This window comes from Salmo trutta, unplaced genomic scaffold, assembly GCF_901001165.1.
Source record: "Salmo trutta unplaced genomic scaffold, fSalTru1.1, whole genome shotgun sequence".
In the NCBI taxonomy this organism is placed as follows: domain Eukaryota; kingdom Metazoa; phylum Chordata; class Actinopteri; order Salmoniformes; family Salmonidae; genus Salmo; species Salmo trutta.
In genome coordinates, this window is record NW_021822833.1 from 31,761 (window position 1) to 50,052 (window position 18,292).

General features: G+C 45.4%; 1 protein-coding gene across 1 annotated transcript in view; it reads left to right on the top strand.

Moving 5' to 3' along the window:
* The first annotated feature begins 6,834 nt into the window (after positions 1-6,834).
* The window catches only part of LOC115185191 (kelch-like protein 5), a 63,849-nt gene continuing 52,391 nt past the window's right edge, over positions 6,835-18,292 (top strand). The window contains exons 1-2 of the mRNA XM_029745700.1: positions 6,835-7,539; positions 13,349-13,537. Of these exons, the coding sequence (XP_029601560.1) occupies positions 6,950-7,539; positions 13,349-13,537 (779 nt within the window). The 5' untranslated portion in view covers positions 6,835-6,949. The remainder of the gene's footprint in view (positions 7,540-13,348; positions 13,538-18,292) is intronic.

Consider the following 18,292-nt stretch of genomic DNA (forward strand, 5'->3'; position numbering starts at 1 on the left):
CTCTCTCCCCCCCTCGCTCTCTCCCTCACCCCTCTCTCTCCCCCCTCGCTCTCTCCCTCACCCCTCTCCCCCCTCACCCTCAACTCTCCCTCAACCCTCCCTCACCCCTCCCTCTCTCCCTCTCCTCCCTCTCTTAACAGGGCTGAGTAAATTATTGAAGACTGCTCTTTATTTGGCTGTAAATGTCTCTCTCTCCAACCATTTAGTGAGTGAGAGTCTGAGGAGTGCAGTTTGAAAAGAGTCTCTGCTGCTCCGCTGTCAATACACACACAAACACACACACAAACACACACACACAAACACACACACAAACACACACACACACACACACACACACACACACACACACACACACACACACACACACACACATTCCCTCAGAATCATGATAGAGAGCGACAGAGTGAGAGAGAGCGTTATTGGCTGGTTTGATGAGATTGAACGATAAGAAAGCTTAGCTTCCCAACATACACACACGGCGCGCAGGGACACACACACACACACACACACACACACACACACACCCCCGATCCGGGGCATTGGAAAGGGAAAGGGAGAAACAGAGGTGTTGAGAAGTAATTATTTGCTTGGCTGGATCCCAGGTCCCAGTCTCAGGATACCTCTCAGATACACACACACACACACACACACACTCTCTCCTGTGAGTTGTGTGTGTGTGTGTGTGTGTGTGTGTGTGTGTGTGTGTGTGTGTGTGCGCCTTCCCCAATTCAAATCAAGTGTTATTTGGTGTAGATTTTACAGTGAAATGCTTATGAGCCCTTCCCAACAATGCAGAGTTTAAAGATAGTAACAGACGAGGAAAAATATAATGGAGCTATATACAGGAAGTACCAGATCAGTGTGGAGCTATATACAGGAAGTACCAGATCAATGTGGAGCTATATACAGGAAGTACCAGATCAATGTGGAGCTATATACAGGAAGTACCAGATCAATGTGGAGCTATATACAGGAAGTACCAGATCAATGTGGAGCTATATACAGGAAGTACCAGATCAGTGTGGAGCTATATACAGGAAGTACCAGATCAATGTGGAGCTATATACAGGAAGTACCAGATCAATGTGGAGCTATATACAGGAAGTACCAGATCAATGTGGAGCTATATACAGGAAGTACCAGATCAATGTGGAGCTATATACAGGAAGTACCAGATCAATGTGGAGCTATATACAGGAAGTACCAGATCAGTGTGGAGCTATATACAGGAAGTACCAGATCAATGTGGAGCTATATACAGGAAGTACCAGATCAGTGTGGAGCTATATACAGGAAGTACCAGTACCAGATCAATGTGGAGCTATATACAGGAAGTACCAGATCAATGTGGAGCTATATACAGGAAGTACCAGATCAATGTGCAGAGGTACAAGGTATTTGAGGTAGATGAGTACATGAAGGCAGGGTAAAGTGACTAGACATCAGGATAGATAATAATGAGGTATTAGAGGTAGATATGTACATGAAGGCAGGGTAAAGTGACCAGGCATCAGGATAGATAATAATGAGGTAGATATGAACATGAAGGCAGGGTAAAGTGACCAGGCATCAGGATAGATAATAATGAGGTAGATATGTACATGAAGGCAGGGTAAAGTGACCAGGCATCAGGATAGATAATAATGAGGTAGATATGTACATGAAGGCAGGGTAAAGTGACCAGGCATCAGGATAGATAATAATGAGGTAGATATGTACATGAAGGCAGGGTAAAGTGACTAGGCATCAGGATAGATAATAATGAGGTAGATATGTACATGAAGGCAGGGTAAAGTGACTAGGCATCAGGATAGATAATAATGAGGTAGATATGTACATGAAGGCAGGGTTAAGTGACTAGACATCAGGATAGATAATAATGAGGTAGATATGTACATGAAGGCAGGGTAAAGTGACCAGGCATCTAGGATAGATAATAATAAGGTATTTGAGGTAGATATGTACATGAAGGCAGGGTAAAGTGACCAGGCATCAGGATAGATAATAATGAGGTAGATATGAACATGAAGGCAGGGTAAAGTGACTAGGCATCAGGATAGATAATAATGAGGTAGATATGTACATGAAGGCAGGGTAAAGTGACTAGACATCAGGATAGATAATAATGAGGTAGATATGTACATGAAGGCAGGGTAAAGTGACTAGACATCAGGATAGATAATAATGAGGTAGATATGTACATGAAGGCAGGGTAAAGTGACTAGACATCAGGATAGATAATAATGAGGTATTTGAGGTAGATATGTACATGAAGGCAGGATAAAGTGACTAGGCATCAGGATAGATAATAATAAGGTATTTGAGGTAGATATGTACATGAAGGCAGGGTAAAGTGACCAGGCATCAGGATAGATAATAATGAGGTAGATATGAACATGAAGGCAGGGTAAAGTGACCAGGCATCAGGATAGATAATAATAAGGTATTTGAGGTAGATATGTACATGAAGGCAGGGTAAAGTGACCAGACATCAGGATAGATAATAATGAGGTAGATATGTACATGAAGGCAGGGTAAAGTGACTAGGCATCAGGATAGATAATAATGAGGTAGATATGTACATGAAGGCAGGGTAAAGTGACTAGACATCAGGATAGATAATAATGAGGTATTTGAGGTAGATATGTACATGAAGGCAGGATAAAGTGACTAGGCATCAGGATAGATAATAATAAGGTATTTGAGGTAGATATGTACATGAAGGCAGGGTAAAGTGACTAGGCATCAGGATAGGTAATAATGAGGTATTTGAGGTAGATGTGTACATGAAGGCAGGGTAAAGTGACTAGACATCAGGATAGATAATAATGAGGTATTTGAGGTAGATATGAACATGAAGGCAGGGTAAAGTGACTAGACATCAGGATAGATAATAATGAGGTAGATATGTCCATGAAGGCAGGGTAAAGTGACCAGGCATCAGGATAGATAATAATGAGGTAGATATGTACATGAAGGCAGGGTAAAGTGACCAGGCATCAGGATAGATAATAATGAGGTAGATATGTACATGAAGGCAGGGTAAAGTGACTAGGCATCAGGATAGATAATAATGAGGTAGATATGTACATGAAGGCAGGGTTAAGTGACTAGGCATCAGGATAGATAATAATGAGGTAGATATGTACATGAAGGCAGGGTAAAGTGACTAGACATCAGGATAGATAATAATGAGGTAGATATGTACATGAAGGCAGGGTAAAGTGACTAGACATCAGGATAGATAATAATGAGGTAGATATGAACATGAAGGCAGGGTTAAGTTACTAGACATCAGGATAGATAATAATGAGGTAGATATGTACATGAAGGCAGGGTAAAGTGACTAGACATCAGGATAGATAATAATGAGGTAGATATGTACATGAAGGCAGGGTAAAGTGACTAGACATCAGGATAGATAATAATGAGGTAGATATGTACATGAAGGCAGGGTAAAGTGACCAGGCATCAGGATAGATAATAATGAGGTAGATATGTACATGAAGGCAGGGTAAAGTGACCAGGCATCAGGATAGATAATAATAAGGTATTTGAGGTAGATATGTACATGAAGGCAGGGTAAAGTGACTAGGCATCAGGATAGATAATAATGAGGTAGATATGTACATGAAGGCAGGGTAAAGTGACTAGACATCAGAATAGATAATAATGAGGTAGATATGAACATGAAGGCAGGGTAAAGTGACCAGGCATCAGGATAGATAATAATGAGGTAGATATGTACATGAAGGCAGGGTAAAGTGACCAGGCATCAGGATAGATAATAATAAGGTATTTGAGGTAGATATGTACATGAAGGCAGGGTAAAGTGACTAGGCATCAGGATAGATAATAATGAGGTAGATATGTACATGAAGGCAGGGTAAAGTGACTAGACATCAGGATAGATAATAATAAGGTATTTGAGGTAGATATGTACATGAAGGCAGGGTAAAGTGACTAGACATCAGGATAGATAATAATGAGGTAGATATGAACATGAAGGCAGGGTAAAGTGAATTCCAACTTCCCAGAATTCTGGTCTGTTAATGCGTCTACTGTAATTCCAGCTCTGCTCTCCAGTGATTATGATCTCACACACACACACACACTTCCTGGAGTGTCATGGCAGGGATGTGAGGAGGAAATTGAAGTATGGAGGGGAAGAGAGAGAGAGAGAGGGAGGGAGGGAGAAGGAGAGAGAGGGAGAGAGAAAGGAGACTTTGAACAAAAACATTCATAGAATGTAGACTGATCATCTGGCCCTGGATGGATGGATTGTGTGTGTGTGTGTGTGTGTGTGTGTGTGTGTGTGTGTGTGTGTGTGTGTGTGTGTGTGTGTGTGTGTGTGTGTGTGTGTGTGTGTGTGTGTGTGTGTGGTTGTGTGGTTATCATCAGTCTGTAGATGGGCGGTGTGTGTGTGTGTGTGTGTGTGTGTGTGTGTGTGTGTGTGTTAGGTTATAATCAGTCTGTAGCTGGACGGTGTGTGTGTGGGGTTATCATCAGTCTGTAGATAGACGGTGTGTGTGTGTGTGTGTGTGTGTGTGTGTGTGTGTGTGTGTGTGTGTGTGTGTGTGGGGTTATCATCAGTCTGTAGATGGACTGTTTGTGTGTGTGTGTGAGTGAGCCCCTGGTTTGGCCCAGGGACAAATCACATTAGCTGTCTGTAGAGGGCCTCTGCCAAGCGACCAATCACTCTGAAGGATGTGGTCGCTGAGTGACCAATCACTCTTGAGTTTCATTTCTCCTCCGAGTCTCAATCCAACTCTTCTAAGGAACTCTCCTTTCCTTCTCTGTGGTTGTAGAGTGTGTGTGTGTGTGTGTGTGTGGTTGCAGTGTGTGTGTGTGGTTGCAGTGTGTGTGTGTGGTTGTAGAGTGTGTGTGTGTGTGGTTGTAGAGAGTGTGTGGTTGTAGAGTGTGTGTGTGTGTGTGTGGTTGCAGAGAGTGTGTGGTTGTAGAGAGTGTGTGGTTGTAGAGAGAGTGTGTGTGTGTGTGTGTGTGTGTGTGTGTGTGGTTGTAGAGTGTGTGTGTGTGGTTGTAGAGTGTGTGTGTGTGGTTGTAGAGTGTGTGTGTGGTTGCAGAGTGTGTGTGTGTGTGGTTGCAGAGTGTGTGTGTGTGGTTGTAGAGTGTGTGTGTGTGTGTGTGGTTGTAGAGTGTGTGTGTGTGTGTGTGTGTGTGTGTGTGTGTGTGTGTGGTTGTAGAGAGTGTGTGTGTGTGTGTGTGTGTGTGTGTGTGTGTGTGTGGTTGTAGAGAGTGTGTGTGTGTGTGTGGTTGTAGAGTGTGTGTGAAGAGAGAAGAGAGGGAAGAGAAGGGATGTGATCAATCAATCAAATGTATTTATAAACCCTTCTTACATCAGCAGATGTTACAAAGTGCTGTACAGAAACCCAGCCTAAAACCCCAAACAGCAAGCAATGCAGGTGTAGAAGCACGGTGGATAGGGAAAAACTCCCTAGAAAGGCAGGAACCTAGGAAGAAACCTAGAGAGGAACCAGGCTCTGAGGGGTGGACCAGTCCTCTTCTGGCTGTGCCGGGTGGAGATTAGAAACCTAGAGAGGAACCAGGCTATGAGGGGTGGAGATTAGAAACCTAGAGAGGAACCAGGCTATGAGGGGTGGAGATTAGAAACCTAGAGAGGAACCAGGCTCTGAGGGGTGGCCAGTCCTCTTCTGGCTGTGCCGGGTGGAGATTAGAAACCTAGAGAGGAACCAGGCTCTGAGGGGTGGACCAGTCCTCTTCTGGCTGTGCCGGGTGGAGATTAGAAACCTAGAGAGGAACCAGGCTCTGAGGGGTGGAGATTATAACAGTACATGGCCAAGATGATTGGTCCTCAGGGATCCACTCGGCCATTAACAGTCTATGGGAATGCTGCAATGGAGAGGAGAGGGAGAGGAGAGGAGAGGAGAGGAGAGGAGAGGAGAGGAGGGGAGGGGAGGGGAGGGGAGGGGAGAGGAGAGGAGGGGAGGGGAGAGGAGAGGAGAGGAGAGGAGAGGAGGGGAGGGGAGGGGAGGGGAGGGGAGGGGAGGGGAGAGGAGAGGAGAGGAGAGGAGAGGGATCTTCTCAGTTGATTTTAAGGACATACTTTTTAGCGTTACTTCGGTCCCTCTGTAGGGTCCCTCTGTAGGGTTCCTTCGGTCCCTCTGTAGGGTCCCTCTGTAGGGTTCCTTCGGTCCCTCTGTAGGGTTCCTTCGGTCCCTCTGTAGGGTTCCTCTGTAGGGTCCCTCTGTAGGGTTCCTCTGTAGGGTCCCTCTGTAGGGTCCAATTCATTAGATGAGAGAGGCGGTGTCCGTCGCCTCATTGCTTCCCAATTCATTAGATGAGAGAATAATGAATGCCTAACACACACACACACACACACACACACACACACACACACACACACACACACACACACACACAGCACCTTATTGTCCTATACCACCAGAATCTTCTATTTTCCATATGTGTAAAATATTGTCTGGTTTGTGCATAATGCGTTTTGACACATTAAATTCCCTTTCATATGGATGAAGGACTGTGTGGATGTGGTCATTTTATACACACAGATAGTGGCCCAATTACGAGCTCCGCTGTGTCGTTGCAACGTGGAGAGAGAGAGCGTGTGTGTGTGTGTGTGTGTGTGTGTGTGTGTGTGTGTGTGTGTGTGTGTGTGTGTGTGTGTGTGTGTGTGTGTCGTTGAGCACCAGCATAGGAGGGAGAGGAGAAAAGACAGCTCTACGACGTGCTCTTTTGGAAACAGAACGGAGTGCTGTGCTGCCTCTGTCTCTCTTTTTCCTCCGTTATCTCCCTTCTCTCTCCCATATGCGCTCTCTCTCTCTCCCCCTCGTCTTCTCCTTCTCCTCCCTTCCTCGGTTGTAACCGTGCGGTTGCCAAGAGAGCTGTAGTACAGTAGCGACTGTAACTAGGTACGAGCTCCGGGACATTTCTCCCGGTCTCAAGAGCCTGAATGTCGACCAGCGGCTCCAACTCCCCGTCACGGAAGGACTTCGATGTGAAGCAAATCCTCCGAAGCCGATGGAGGTGGTTCGGTCACCCGGCTATTCCCCCGCCAGGAGACTTATTTACCGGGAGAGGAGCGGGGGCCAGCCCCGGAGAGTACCACAGCCCCTCTGTTAGTGGCTGTTCTACCAGTAACGGAACCGTTAACGGCGCCGGTACAGGAAATAACTGTCTAGTAGCAGTTGGAACTAGTGGTAACGGCAGTTGTAGTGGCAATAATTCATCCAACGCCAACAACAGAAAGTTTATGGATAATTATGTTGGGAGTCCCACTGATAACCTCCCGGTAACACCGTTTGTAGCCGCGGCAGCTGAACATTCCTCTTGTCGGCGGTCATTCAACCAACCGGAGTGGGTCGACCCGTTGTCTTTCTCTCACTCTCGGCCGGTGACAGACACAGAGCGCCCCGGGGTGGGCTCATCGCTTCTCCAACCGCCGGTACCGGAGGCGTCTGTTCCCGCGGCTGAAGAGGAGACGGGACTGACGGGAACCGAGATTAATAACAACCACGACGACACTGCCTCCAGCTCCTGCAGGTATGAGGAGAATGAGACGAGTTTAGTCTAATGTCTCCTCTCGGTGCTTTAACATGGACCTATGTTTCAGTGTACGTTTATAGCTTTAAACTTTCTGTTAGCTCGGCTCCTTTCTGTTAGCTCGGCTCCTTTCTGTTAGCTAGCCTCCTTTCTGTTAGCTAGACTCCTTTCTGTTAGCTAGCCTCCTTTCTGTTAGCTAGACTCCTTTCTGTTAGCTAGCCTACTTTTTGTTAGCTAGCCTCCTTTCTGTTAGCTAGCCTACTTTCTGTTAGCTAGCCTCCTTTCTGTTAGCTAGACTCCTTTCTGTTAGCTAGACTCCTTTCTGTTAGCTAGCCTACTTTTTGTTAGCTAGCCTACTTTCTGTTAGCTAGCCTACTTTCTGTTAGCTAGCCTACTTTGTTAGCTAGACTCCTTTCTGTTAGCTAGACTCCTTTCTGTTAGCTAGGCTACTTTCTGTTAGCTAGGCTACTTTCTGTTAGCTAGGCTACTTTCTGTTAGCTAGGCTCCTTTCTGTTAGCTAGACTCCTTTCTGTTAGCTAGACTCCTTTCTGTTAGCTAGACTCCTTTCTGTTAGCTAGACTCCTTTCTGTTAGCTAGACTCCTTTCTGTTAGCTAGCCTACTTTTTGTTAGCTAGACTCCTTTCTGTTAGCTAGCCTACTTTCTGTTAGCTAGCCTACTTTCTGTTAGCTAGCCTACTTTCTGTTAGCTAGCCTCCTTTCTGTTAGCTAGGCTACTTTCTGTTAGCTAGGCTACTTTCTGTTAGCTAGGCTCCTTTCTGTTAGCTAGGCTCCTTTCTGTTAGCTAGACTCCTTTCTGTTAGCTAGACTCCTTTCTGTTAGCTAGGCTCCTTTCTGTTAGCTAGGCTCCTTTCTGTTAGCTAGACTCCTTTCTGTTAGCTAGACTCCTTTCTGTTAGCTAGACTCCTTTCTGTTAGCTAGGCTACTTTCTGTTAGCTAGGCTACTTTCTGTTAGCTAGACTCCTTTCTGTTAGCTAGACTCCTTTCTGTTAGCTAGGCTCCTTTCTGTTAGCTAGGCTACTTTCTGTTAGCTAGGCTACTTTCTGTTAGCTAGACTCCTTTCTGTTAGCTAGACTCCTTTCTGTTAGCTAGACTCCTTTCTGTTAGCTAGACTCCTTTCTGTTAGCTAGACTCCTTTCTGTTAGCTAGACTCCTTTCTGTTAGCTAGGCTACTTTCTGTTAGCTAGACTCCTTTCTGTTAGCTAGACTCCTTTCTGTTAGCTAGGCTACTTTCTGTTAGCTAGGCTACTTTCTGTTAGCTAGGCTACTTTCTGTTAGCTAGGCTACTTTCTGTTAGCTAGGCTACTTTCTGTTAGCTAGACTCCTTTCTGTTAGCTAGACTCCTTTCTGTTAGCTAGACTCCTTTCTGTTAGCTAGACTCCTTTCTGTTAGCTAGACTCCTTTCTGTTAGCTAGACTCCTTTCTGTTAGCTAGGCTCCTTTCTGTTAGCTAGGCTCCTTTCTGTTAGCTAGGCTCCTTTCTGTTAGCTAGGCTCCTTTCTGTTAGCTAGGCTCCTTTCTGCTCCTTTCTGTTAGCTAGGCTCCTTTCTGTTAGCTAGACTCCTTTCTGTTAGCTAGACTCCTTTCTGTTAGCTAGACTCCTTTCTGTTAGCTAGACTCCTTTCTGTTAGCTAGACTCCTTTCTGTTAGCTAGCCTCCTTTCTGTTAGCTAGCCTCCTTTCTGTTAGCTAGCCTCCTTTCTGTTAGCTAGCCTCCTTTCTGTTAGCTAGCCTACTTTCTGTTAGCTAGCCTCCTTTCTGTTAGCTAGACTCCTTTCTGTTAGCTAGCCTCCTTTCTGTTAGCTAGCCTCCTTTCTGTTAGCTAGCCTCCTTTCTGTTAGCTAGCCTACTTTCTGTTAGCTAGCCTACTTTCTGTTAGCTAGCCTACTTTCTGTTAGCTAGCCTACTTTCTGTTAGCTAGCCTACTTTCTGTTAGCTAGCCTACTTTCTGTTAGCTAGCCTCCTTTCTGTTAGCTAGCCTCCTTTCTGTTAGCTAGCCTCCTTTCTGTTAGCTAGCCTACATTAGCTAGCCCACTTTCTGTTAGCTAGTCTACGTTAGCTAGCCCACTTTTTGTACGAAGTAAAATTCTCTATAGATTTTTACTGAATGGTCAACTTTGTATAGCAACGTTCAACATATGATGCTCGCTGTAGGCCCACCGTATATAGGATGCTCGCTGTAGGCCCACCGTATATAGGATGCTCGCTGTAGGCCCACCGTATATAGGATGCTCGCTGTAGGCCCACCGTATATAGGATGCTCGCTGTAGGCCCACCGTATATAGGATGCTCGCTGTAGGCCCACCGTATATAGGATGCTCGCTGTAGGTCTACCGTATATAGGATGCTCGCTGTAGGTCTACCGTATATAGGATGCTCGCTGTAGGCCCACCGTATATAGGATGCTCGCTGTAGGCCCACCGTATATAGGATGCTCGCTGTAGGCCTACCGTATATAGGATGCTCGCTGTAGGCCTACCGTATATAGGATGCTCGCTGTAGGCCTACTACCGTATATAGGATGCTCGCTGTAGGCCTACTACCGTATATAGGATGCTCGCTGTAGGCCTACTACCGTATATAGGACGTTCGCTTTAGGCCTACCGTATACAGGATGCTCGCTGTAAGCCTACTACCGTATATAGGACGCTCGCTGTAGGCCTACCGTATATAGGATGCTCGCTGTAGGCCTACTGCCGTATATAGGACGCTCGCTGTAGGGCTACTACCGTATATAGGACGCTCGCTGTAGGGCTACTACCGTATGTAGGACGCTCGCTGTAGGGCTACTACCGTATATAGGATGCTCGCTGTAGGCCTACTACCGTATATAGGACGCTCGCTGTAGGCCTACTACCGTATATAGGACGCTCGCTGTAGGCCTACTACCGTATATAGGACGCTCGCTGTAGGCCTACTACCGTATATAGGACGCTCGCTGTAGGCCTACTACCGTATATAGGACGCTCGCTGTAGGCCTACTACCGTATGTAGGACGCTCGCTGTAGGCCTACTACCGTATGTAGGACGCTCGCTGTAGGCCTACTACCGTATGTAGGACGCTCGCTGTAGGCCTACCGTATGTAGGACGCTCGCTGTAGGCCTACCGTATGTAGGACGCTCGCTGTAGGCCTACCGTATATAGGACGCTCGCTGTAGGTCTACCGTATATAGGACGCTCGCTCTAGGCCTACTACCGTATATAGGACGCTCGCTGTAGGCCTACTACCGTTTGTAGGACGCTCGCTGTAGGCCTACTACCGTATATAGGACGCTCGCTGTAGGCCTACTACCGTATGTAGGACGCTCGCTGTAGGCCTACTACCGTATGTAGGACGCTCGCTGTAGGCCTACTACCGTATGTAGGACGCTCGCTGTAGGCCTACCGTATGTAGGACGCTCGCTGTAGGCCTACCGTATATAGGACGCTCGCTGTAGGCCTACTACCGTATATAGGACGCTCGCTGTAGGCCTACTACCGTATATAGGACGCTCGCTGTAGGCCTACTACCGTATATAGGACGCTCGCTGTAGGCCTACTACCGTATGTAGGACGCTCGCTGTAGGCCTACTACCGTATATAGGACGCTCGCTGTAGGCCTACTACCGTATATAGGACGCTCGCTGTAGGCCTACTACCGTATATAGGACGCTCGCTGTAGGCCTACTACCGTATATAGGACGCTCGCTCTAGGCCTACTACCGTATGTAGGACGCTCGCTGTAGGCCTACTACCGTATGTAGGACGCTCGCTGTAGGCCTACCGTATATAGGACGCTCGCTCTAGGCCTACCGTATATAGGACGCTCGCTGTAGGCCTACTACCGTATATAGGACGCTCGCTGTAGGTCTACTACCGTATATAGGACGCTCGCTGTAGGCCTACTACCGTATATAGGACGCTCGCTCTAGGCCTACTACCGTATGTAGGATGCTCGCTGTAGGCCTACTACCGTATGTAGGATGCTCGCTGTAGGCCTACTACCGTATGTAGGACGCTCGCTGTAGGCCTACTACCGTATGTAGGACGCTCGCTGTAGGCCTACTACCGTATGTAGGATGCTCGCTGTAGGCCTACTACCGTATATAGGACGCTCGCTGTAGGCCTACTACCGTATATAGGATGCTCGCTCTAGGCCTACTACCGTATGTAGGATGCTCGCTGTAGGCCTACTACCGTATGTAGGACGCTCGCTGTAGGCCTACTACCGTCTTAATGTTTTGTATTCTCAGTGTATTCAGTCCTTCAGACAGTACTCACACCCCTTGTCTTAATGTTTTGTATTCTCAGTGTATTCAGTCCTTCAGACAGTACTCACACCCCTTGTCATTCACCACATTTTTGTTGTTTACAGTCTGAATTTAAAATGGATGCCATTTAGATGGTGTGTCACTGATCTACCCACAATACCCCACAAGGTCAAAGTGGAATTTTGTTTTTAAAACCTTTTTTTTTTTTTTTTTTTTAAATGAATAAAATGTTTTAAAACTGAAATGTCTTGAGTCAATATGTATTCAACCCCTTTGTAATGGAAAGCTTGAATAAGTTCAGAATAAGTTGCATGGATTCATTCCATGTTCACACATATACAATTATCTGTCAGGTCTCTCAGTTGAATAGTGAATTGCAAGCACAGATTCAACCACAAAGACCAGGGAGGTTTTTCAATGCCTCGCAAAGAAGGACATTGATTGGTAGATGGGGGGGGGGGGGGGGGGGGGGGGGAAATGACATTGACTATCCCTTTGAGCATGGTGAAGTTTTTAATTACACTTTGGATGGTGTATCAATACACCCAGTCAGTACAAAGATACAGGCGTTTCCTTCCTAACTCAGTTGCCGGAGAGGAAGGAAACCGCTCAGGGATTTCACCATGAGGCCAGTGGTGACTATAAAACAGTTACAGACTTTAATGGCTGTGATAGGAGAACACTGAGGCTGGATCAACAACATTGTAGTTACTCCACAATATTAACCTAAATGACAAAGGTGCTCCTACAAAGTATTGACAAAAGGGTGCAAATATTTATGTAAATGAGACATAATGAGTCATTATGGGGTATTGCGTGTCGATGGGTGAGGGGGAAAAACATCCAAATTGAATCCATTTTAAATTCAGGTTCAACAAAATGTGGAACAAGTCAAGGGGTGTGAATATCCAGTCTGATGGAGGAGTCTTCTAAAGGAATGGAGTCTGAATCTGTTAATCTGTCTCTCCATGTCTCTCTCTCGCCCATCTCTCTCTCTCTCTCTCGCCATCTCTCTCTCTCTCTCTCTCTCTCGCCATCTCTCTCTCTCTCTCTCTCTCTCTCGCCATCTCTCTCTCTCTCTCTCTCTCTCTCGCCATCTCTCTCTCTCTCTCTCGCCATCTCTCTCTCTCTCTCTCGCCCATCTCTCTCTCTCTCTCTCGCCATCTCTCCCTCTCTCTCTCGCCATCTCTCTCTCTCTCGCCATCTCTCTCTCTTGTAAATTTAAAGGCTGCTTTGGGGGCCATGATGGAGCTAAAGATTTATTCACTCACAATGACTCACCCACAGATGGACAGACAAGATGCGTTTTGTCTTCCAAACTGCCACTACTGAATATAGTGTCAAAGCCATTCTGGCTCTGTGCTCTGCTCAGTTTCCCTTTTGTTAGTAAAGATATGGAGAAACTGGGAGCCATTTTGGGGGGGGGGTTGGGGCAGACTAAAGTGCAGTGTGTGTGTCGTCCTATGGTCTTGGTTGCCGTAGACTGACAAATTAAAACACTATCTTGAAAGTATGTGTGTGTGATGTTGTGTGTGTGTGTAGGACTTCCAACAGCAGTGCGACGCTGTCCTCGTGCGTGTCGATGGAACCGTGCGCGTCCCCCGGCGACTGTGTGTACGCGGCTCAAACACACGCAGACCTGATCTTCAGCAAGATGGAGACCTACCTCCGGACCAAGCAGCTGTGTGATGTCACTCTGGTGGCAGGGGACAGGAGGATACCTGCTCACAGGTAGCACGCACGCACACACACACACACACACACACACACACACACACACACACACCACACACACACACACAGGAGCGAGCACACACACACGCAGGAGCGAGCACACACACACACACGCAGGAGCGAGCACACACACACACACGCAGGAGCGAGCACACACACACACACGCAGGAGCGAACACACACACACACACACACACACACACACACGCAGGAGCGAGCACACACATACACAGACATACACACACACGCAGGAACACACACACACGCAGGAGCACACACACACACACACACGCAGGAGCGCGCACACACACACACACACACACACGCAGGCAGGAGCGCGCACACACACACACACACACACACGCAGGCAGGAGCGCGCGCACACACACACACACACAGACACAGACACACACATACACAGTTGAAGTGGGAAGTTTACATCCACTTTAGGTTGGAGTCATTTAAACTTGTTTTTCAACCACTCCACAAATTTCTTGTTAACAAAATATAGTTTTGGCAAGTCGGTTAGGACATCTACTTTGTGCATGACACAAGTCATTTTTCTAACAATTGTTTACAGACAGATTATTTCACTGTATCACAATTCCAGTGGGTCAGAGGTTTACATACACTAAGTTGACTGTGCCTTTAAACAGCTTGGAAAATTCCAGAAAATGATGTCATGGCTTTAGAAGCTTCTGATAGGCTAATTGACATAATTTGAGTCAATTGGAGGTGTACCTGTGGATGTATTTCAAGGCCTACCTTCAAACTCAATGCCACTTTGCTTGACATCATGGGAAAATCAAAAGAAATCAGCCAAGACCTCAGAAAACAAATTGTAGACCTCCACAAGTCTGGTTCATCCTTGGGAGCAATTTCCAAATGCCTAAAGGTACCACGTTCATCTGAACAAACAGTAGTACGCAAGTATAAACACCATGGGACCACACAGCCGTCATATCGCTCAGGAAGGAGACGCGTTCTGTCTCCTAGAGATGAATGTACTTTGGTGCGAAAAGTGCAAATCAATCCCAGAACAACAGCAAAGGACCTTGGGAAGATGCTGGAGGAAACGGGAACAAAAGTATCTATATCCACAGTAAAACGAGTCCTATATCGACATAACCTGAAAGGCCACTCAGAAAGGAAGAAGCCACTGCTCCAAAACCGCCATAAAAAAAGCCAGACTACGGTTTGCAACTGCACATGAGGACAAAGATCGTACTTTTTGGAGAAATGTCCTCTGGTGTGATGAAACAAAAATAGAACTGTTTGGTCATAATGACCATCGTTATGTTTGGAGGAAGAAGGGGGAGGCTTGCAAGCCAAAGAACACCATCCCAACCGTGAAGCACAGGGGTGGCAGCATCATGTTGTGGGGGTGCTTTGCTGTAGGAGAGACTGGTGCACTTAACAAAATAGATGGCATCATGAGGGGGGAAAATTATGTGGATATATTGAAGCAACATCTCAAGACATCAGTCAGGAAGTTAAAGCTTGGTCACAAATGGGTCTTCCAAATGGACAATGACCCCAAGCATACTTCCAAAGTTGTGGCAAAATGACTTAAGGACAACAAAGTCAAGGTATTGGAGTGGCCATCACAAAGCCCTGACCTCAATCACATAGAAAATTTGTGGGCAGAACTGAAAAAGCTTGTGCGAGCAAGGAGGCCTACAAACCTGACTCAGCTACACCAGCTCTGTCAAGAGGAATGGGCTGAAATTCACCCAACTTATTGTGGGAAGCTTGTGGAAGGCTATCCGAAACGTTTGACCCAAGTTAAACAATTTAAAGGCAATGCTACCAAATACTAATTGAGTGTATGTAAACTTCTGACCCACTGGGAAAGAAATAAAAGCTGAAATAAATAATTCTCTCTACTATTATTCTGACATTTCACATTCTTAAAATAAATATAAAGTGGTGATCCTAACTGACCTAAAACAGGGAATTTATACTGGGATTAAATGTCAGGAATTGTGAAAAACTGAGTTTTAAATGTATTTGGCTAAGGTGTATGTAAACTTCTGACTCACTGCACACGCAGGAGCGAGCACACACACACACACACACACACACACACACACACACACACACACACACACACACACACACACACACACACACACACACACACACACGTATAAATATATAATTATAAATATATGACATTGTAATCTAACACACAGCTTTATCATCTTCTTCTTGATCTCTATTTTTAACTTTTCACATTTATTCCACATCTGACTTCCCCCTTTTTACCTCCTGAGAAACCAGTAAACAAACCAGTAAACAAACCAGTAAACAAACCAGTAAACAAACCAGTAAACAAACCAGTAAACAAACCAGTAAACGAACCAGTAAACAAACCAGTAAACGAACCAGTAAACAAACCAGTAAACAAACCAGTAATCATGCCCCTGTTTTGATTTTGTACTTCGGGAAAGTACCCCCCCCTTGACTGTTTCCACATTTTATGTAACTTTTTTTAATGTGACATCTATTCTAAAATGGATTAAATTAATACAGAGCCTCATCAATCTACACACGGTACCCCATAATGACAAAGCGAAAACCGGTTTTTAGAAACATTTTGCAAATGTATTAAAACTAAGAAACAGAAACACCTCATTTACGTCAGTATTCAGATCCTTTGCTATGAGACTCAAAATTGAGCTCAGGTGCTTCCTGTTTCCATTGATCATCCTTGAGATGTTTCTACAACTTGATTGGAGTCCACCTGTGGTAAATTCAATTGATTTGGACATGATTTGGAAAGGCAAACACCTGTCTATATAAGGTCCCACAGTTGACAGAGCAAAAACCAAGCCATGAGGTCTGAAGGAATTGTCCGTAGAGCTTCGACACAGGATTGTGTCGGGGCACAGATCTGAGGAAGGGTACCAACAAAATGTATGCGGCATTTAAGGTCCCAAAGAACACAGTGGCCTCCATTCTTAAATGGAATAAGTTTGGAACCACCGAGACCCTTCCTAGAACTGGCCGCCCGGTCCAAACTGACCAATCAGGGCAGAAGGGCCTTGGTCAGGGAGGTGACCAAGAACCCGATGGTCACTCTAACAGAGCTCCAGAGTTCCTCTATGGAGATGGGAGAACCTTCCAGAAGGACAACCATCTCAGCAGCACTCCACCAATCAGGCCTTTTTGGTAAAGTGGCCAGACGGAAGCCACTCCTCAGTAAAAGGCACGTCAGACCGCTTGGAGTTTGCCAAAAGGCACCTAAAGATTCTCAGACAATGAAACAAGCTTCTCTGGTCTGATGAAACCAAGATTGTGTCGTGTCTTTGCTATGCCGGATTAAGTGATATGACATGCTATTCTATAAAATAATTTCTCTGTAATTAATATTACCTGATTTTAAGCTAATCATGTAAATGTAATTATCTAGAAAGTCGGGGGCACCACGAAAGAATGTTTATAGAGCTGTTACCTTCCGAATAAACTCTTAAAGACCTAGTAATCTTTTACATCAATTAGCAGTCAATATTTAATCGTCACCTTATTTCAGTCTCATCTGAAAGTTGTAAATTCTTGGTTATCTTCACGAACCCTGACTAACAAGTTGAATCAGCAATACAACATTTGGTTTAATTATTTATTTACTAAATACCTAAATAATCACACAGAATTACACATACACAGGATGGGTCATACATTGATTACTAATTATGTCATAAAGGAAAACGTCCCTAGTGGACGGAACCGATATGACGGCTGGTTACACAAAGAAAGGGGGTTGGGGTTTTGAATGAAAGCGCTGGAAGACTGAGGAACAAAGGAATTTGGTCTCTGATCGGACCTTGTAAAAGCTCTGCTATCGTAAATACAGAATCGTACGCATTCTAAATAACCGCACGTATTGGAAAAGGAAAATGCAAGACATATTTACTCTGAGCTGCGCTTTCAATAGGTTGGTCGGTGATGGAAGGCCGTGTTGCCCAACAGAGGTCTTCCGGTCCTCTGTAGAATGTCTGGTAGAACGGATATGTTGTAGTACCGTCGTGTGCTTGGTAGAAGAGATACTTTGTCCGTCCTTTCCCTAGCCCACGTTTACAGCTGCTGCTGCTCACTCAACGGCTAGGAGGTATCACTTCTTTAGTGAATAAGAGTTCAAAGGTCATACCAAGTTGCCGTACTGATACTCTAGAACCTCACTGAACTGATATTCTAGAACCGTACTGGACTGATATTCTAGAACCGTACATGGACTGATATTCTAGAACCGCACTGGACTGATATTCTAGAACCGCACTGGACTGATATTCTAGAACCGTACATGGACTGATATTCTAGAACCGTACTGGACTGATATTCTAGAACCGTACTGAACTGATATTCTAGAACCGTACTGAACTGATATTCTAGAACCGTACTGAACTGAAGTTGGCTTAGTTCTGTAGTTTGATGTTAGCCCTTTTAAAGTCTGGGCCGATGTCCTCACGTCCTCGTGAACACAAATGTTACATTTCGTTAATAGGGGCTTATGTCGTGGGGAGAGAAAGGGCGTGTTTCATAGTTTTTACAACCAATGTCTGTTCACTTGGGCGTGGCCACGGAGCGAACAGAATTTACCTCATGGAAACAATTCTCTCATTTTAGAAGCTAAAATTACATTTCATCTTTTCACAAATTGTTTCATATTTAAACCATTTAAATTGCACAACAATTCCATGTGAATCTGATAACTAGAATGTCTAGACTTTCCCAGATACAGTTTATGTCGTC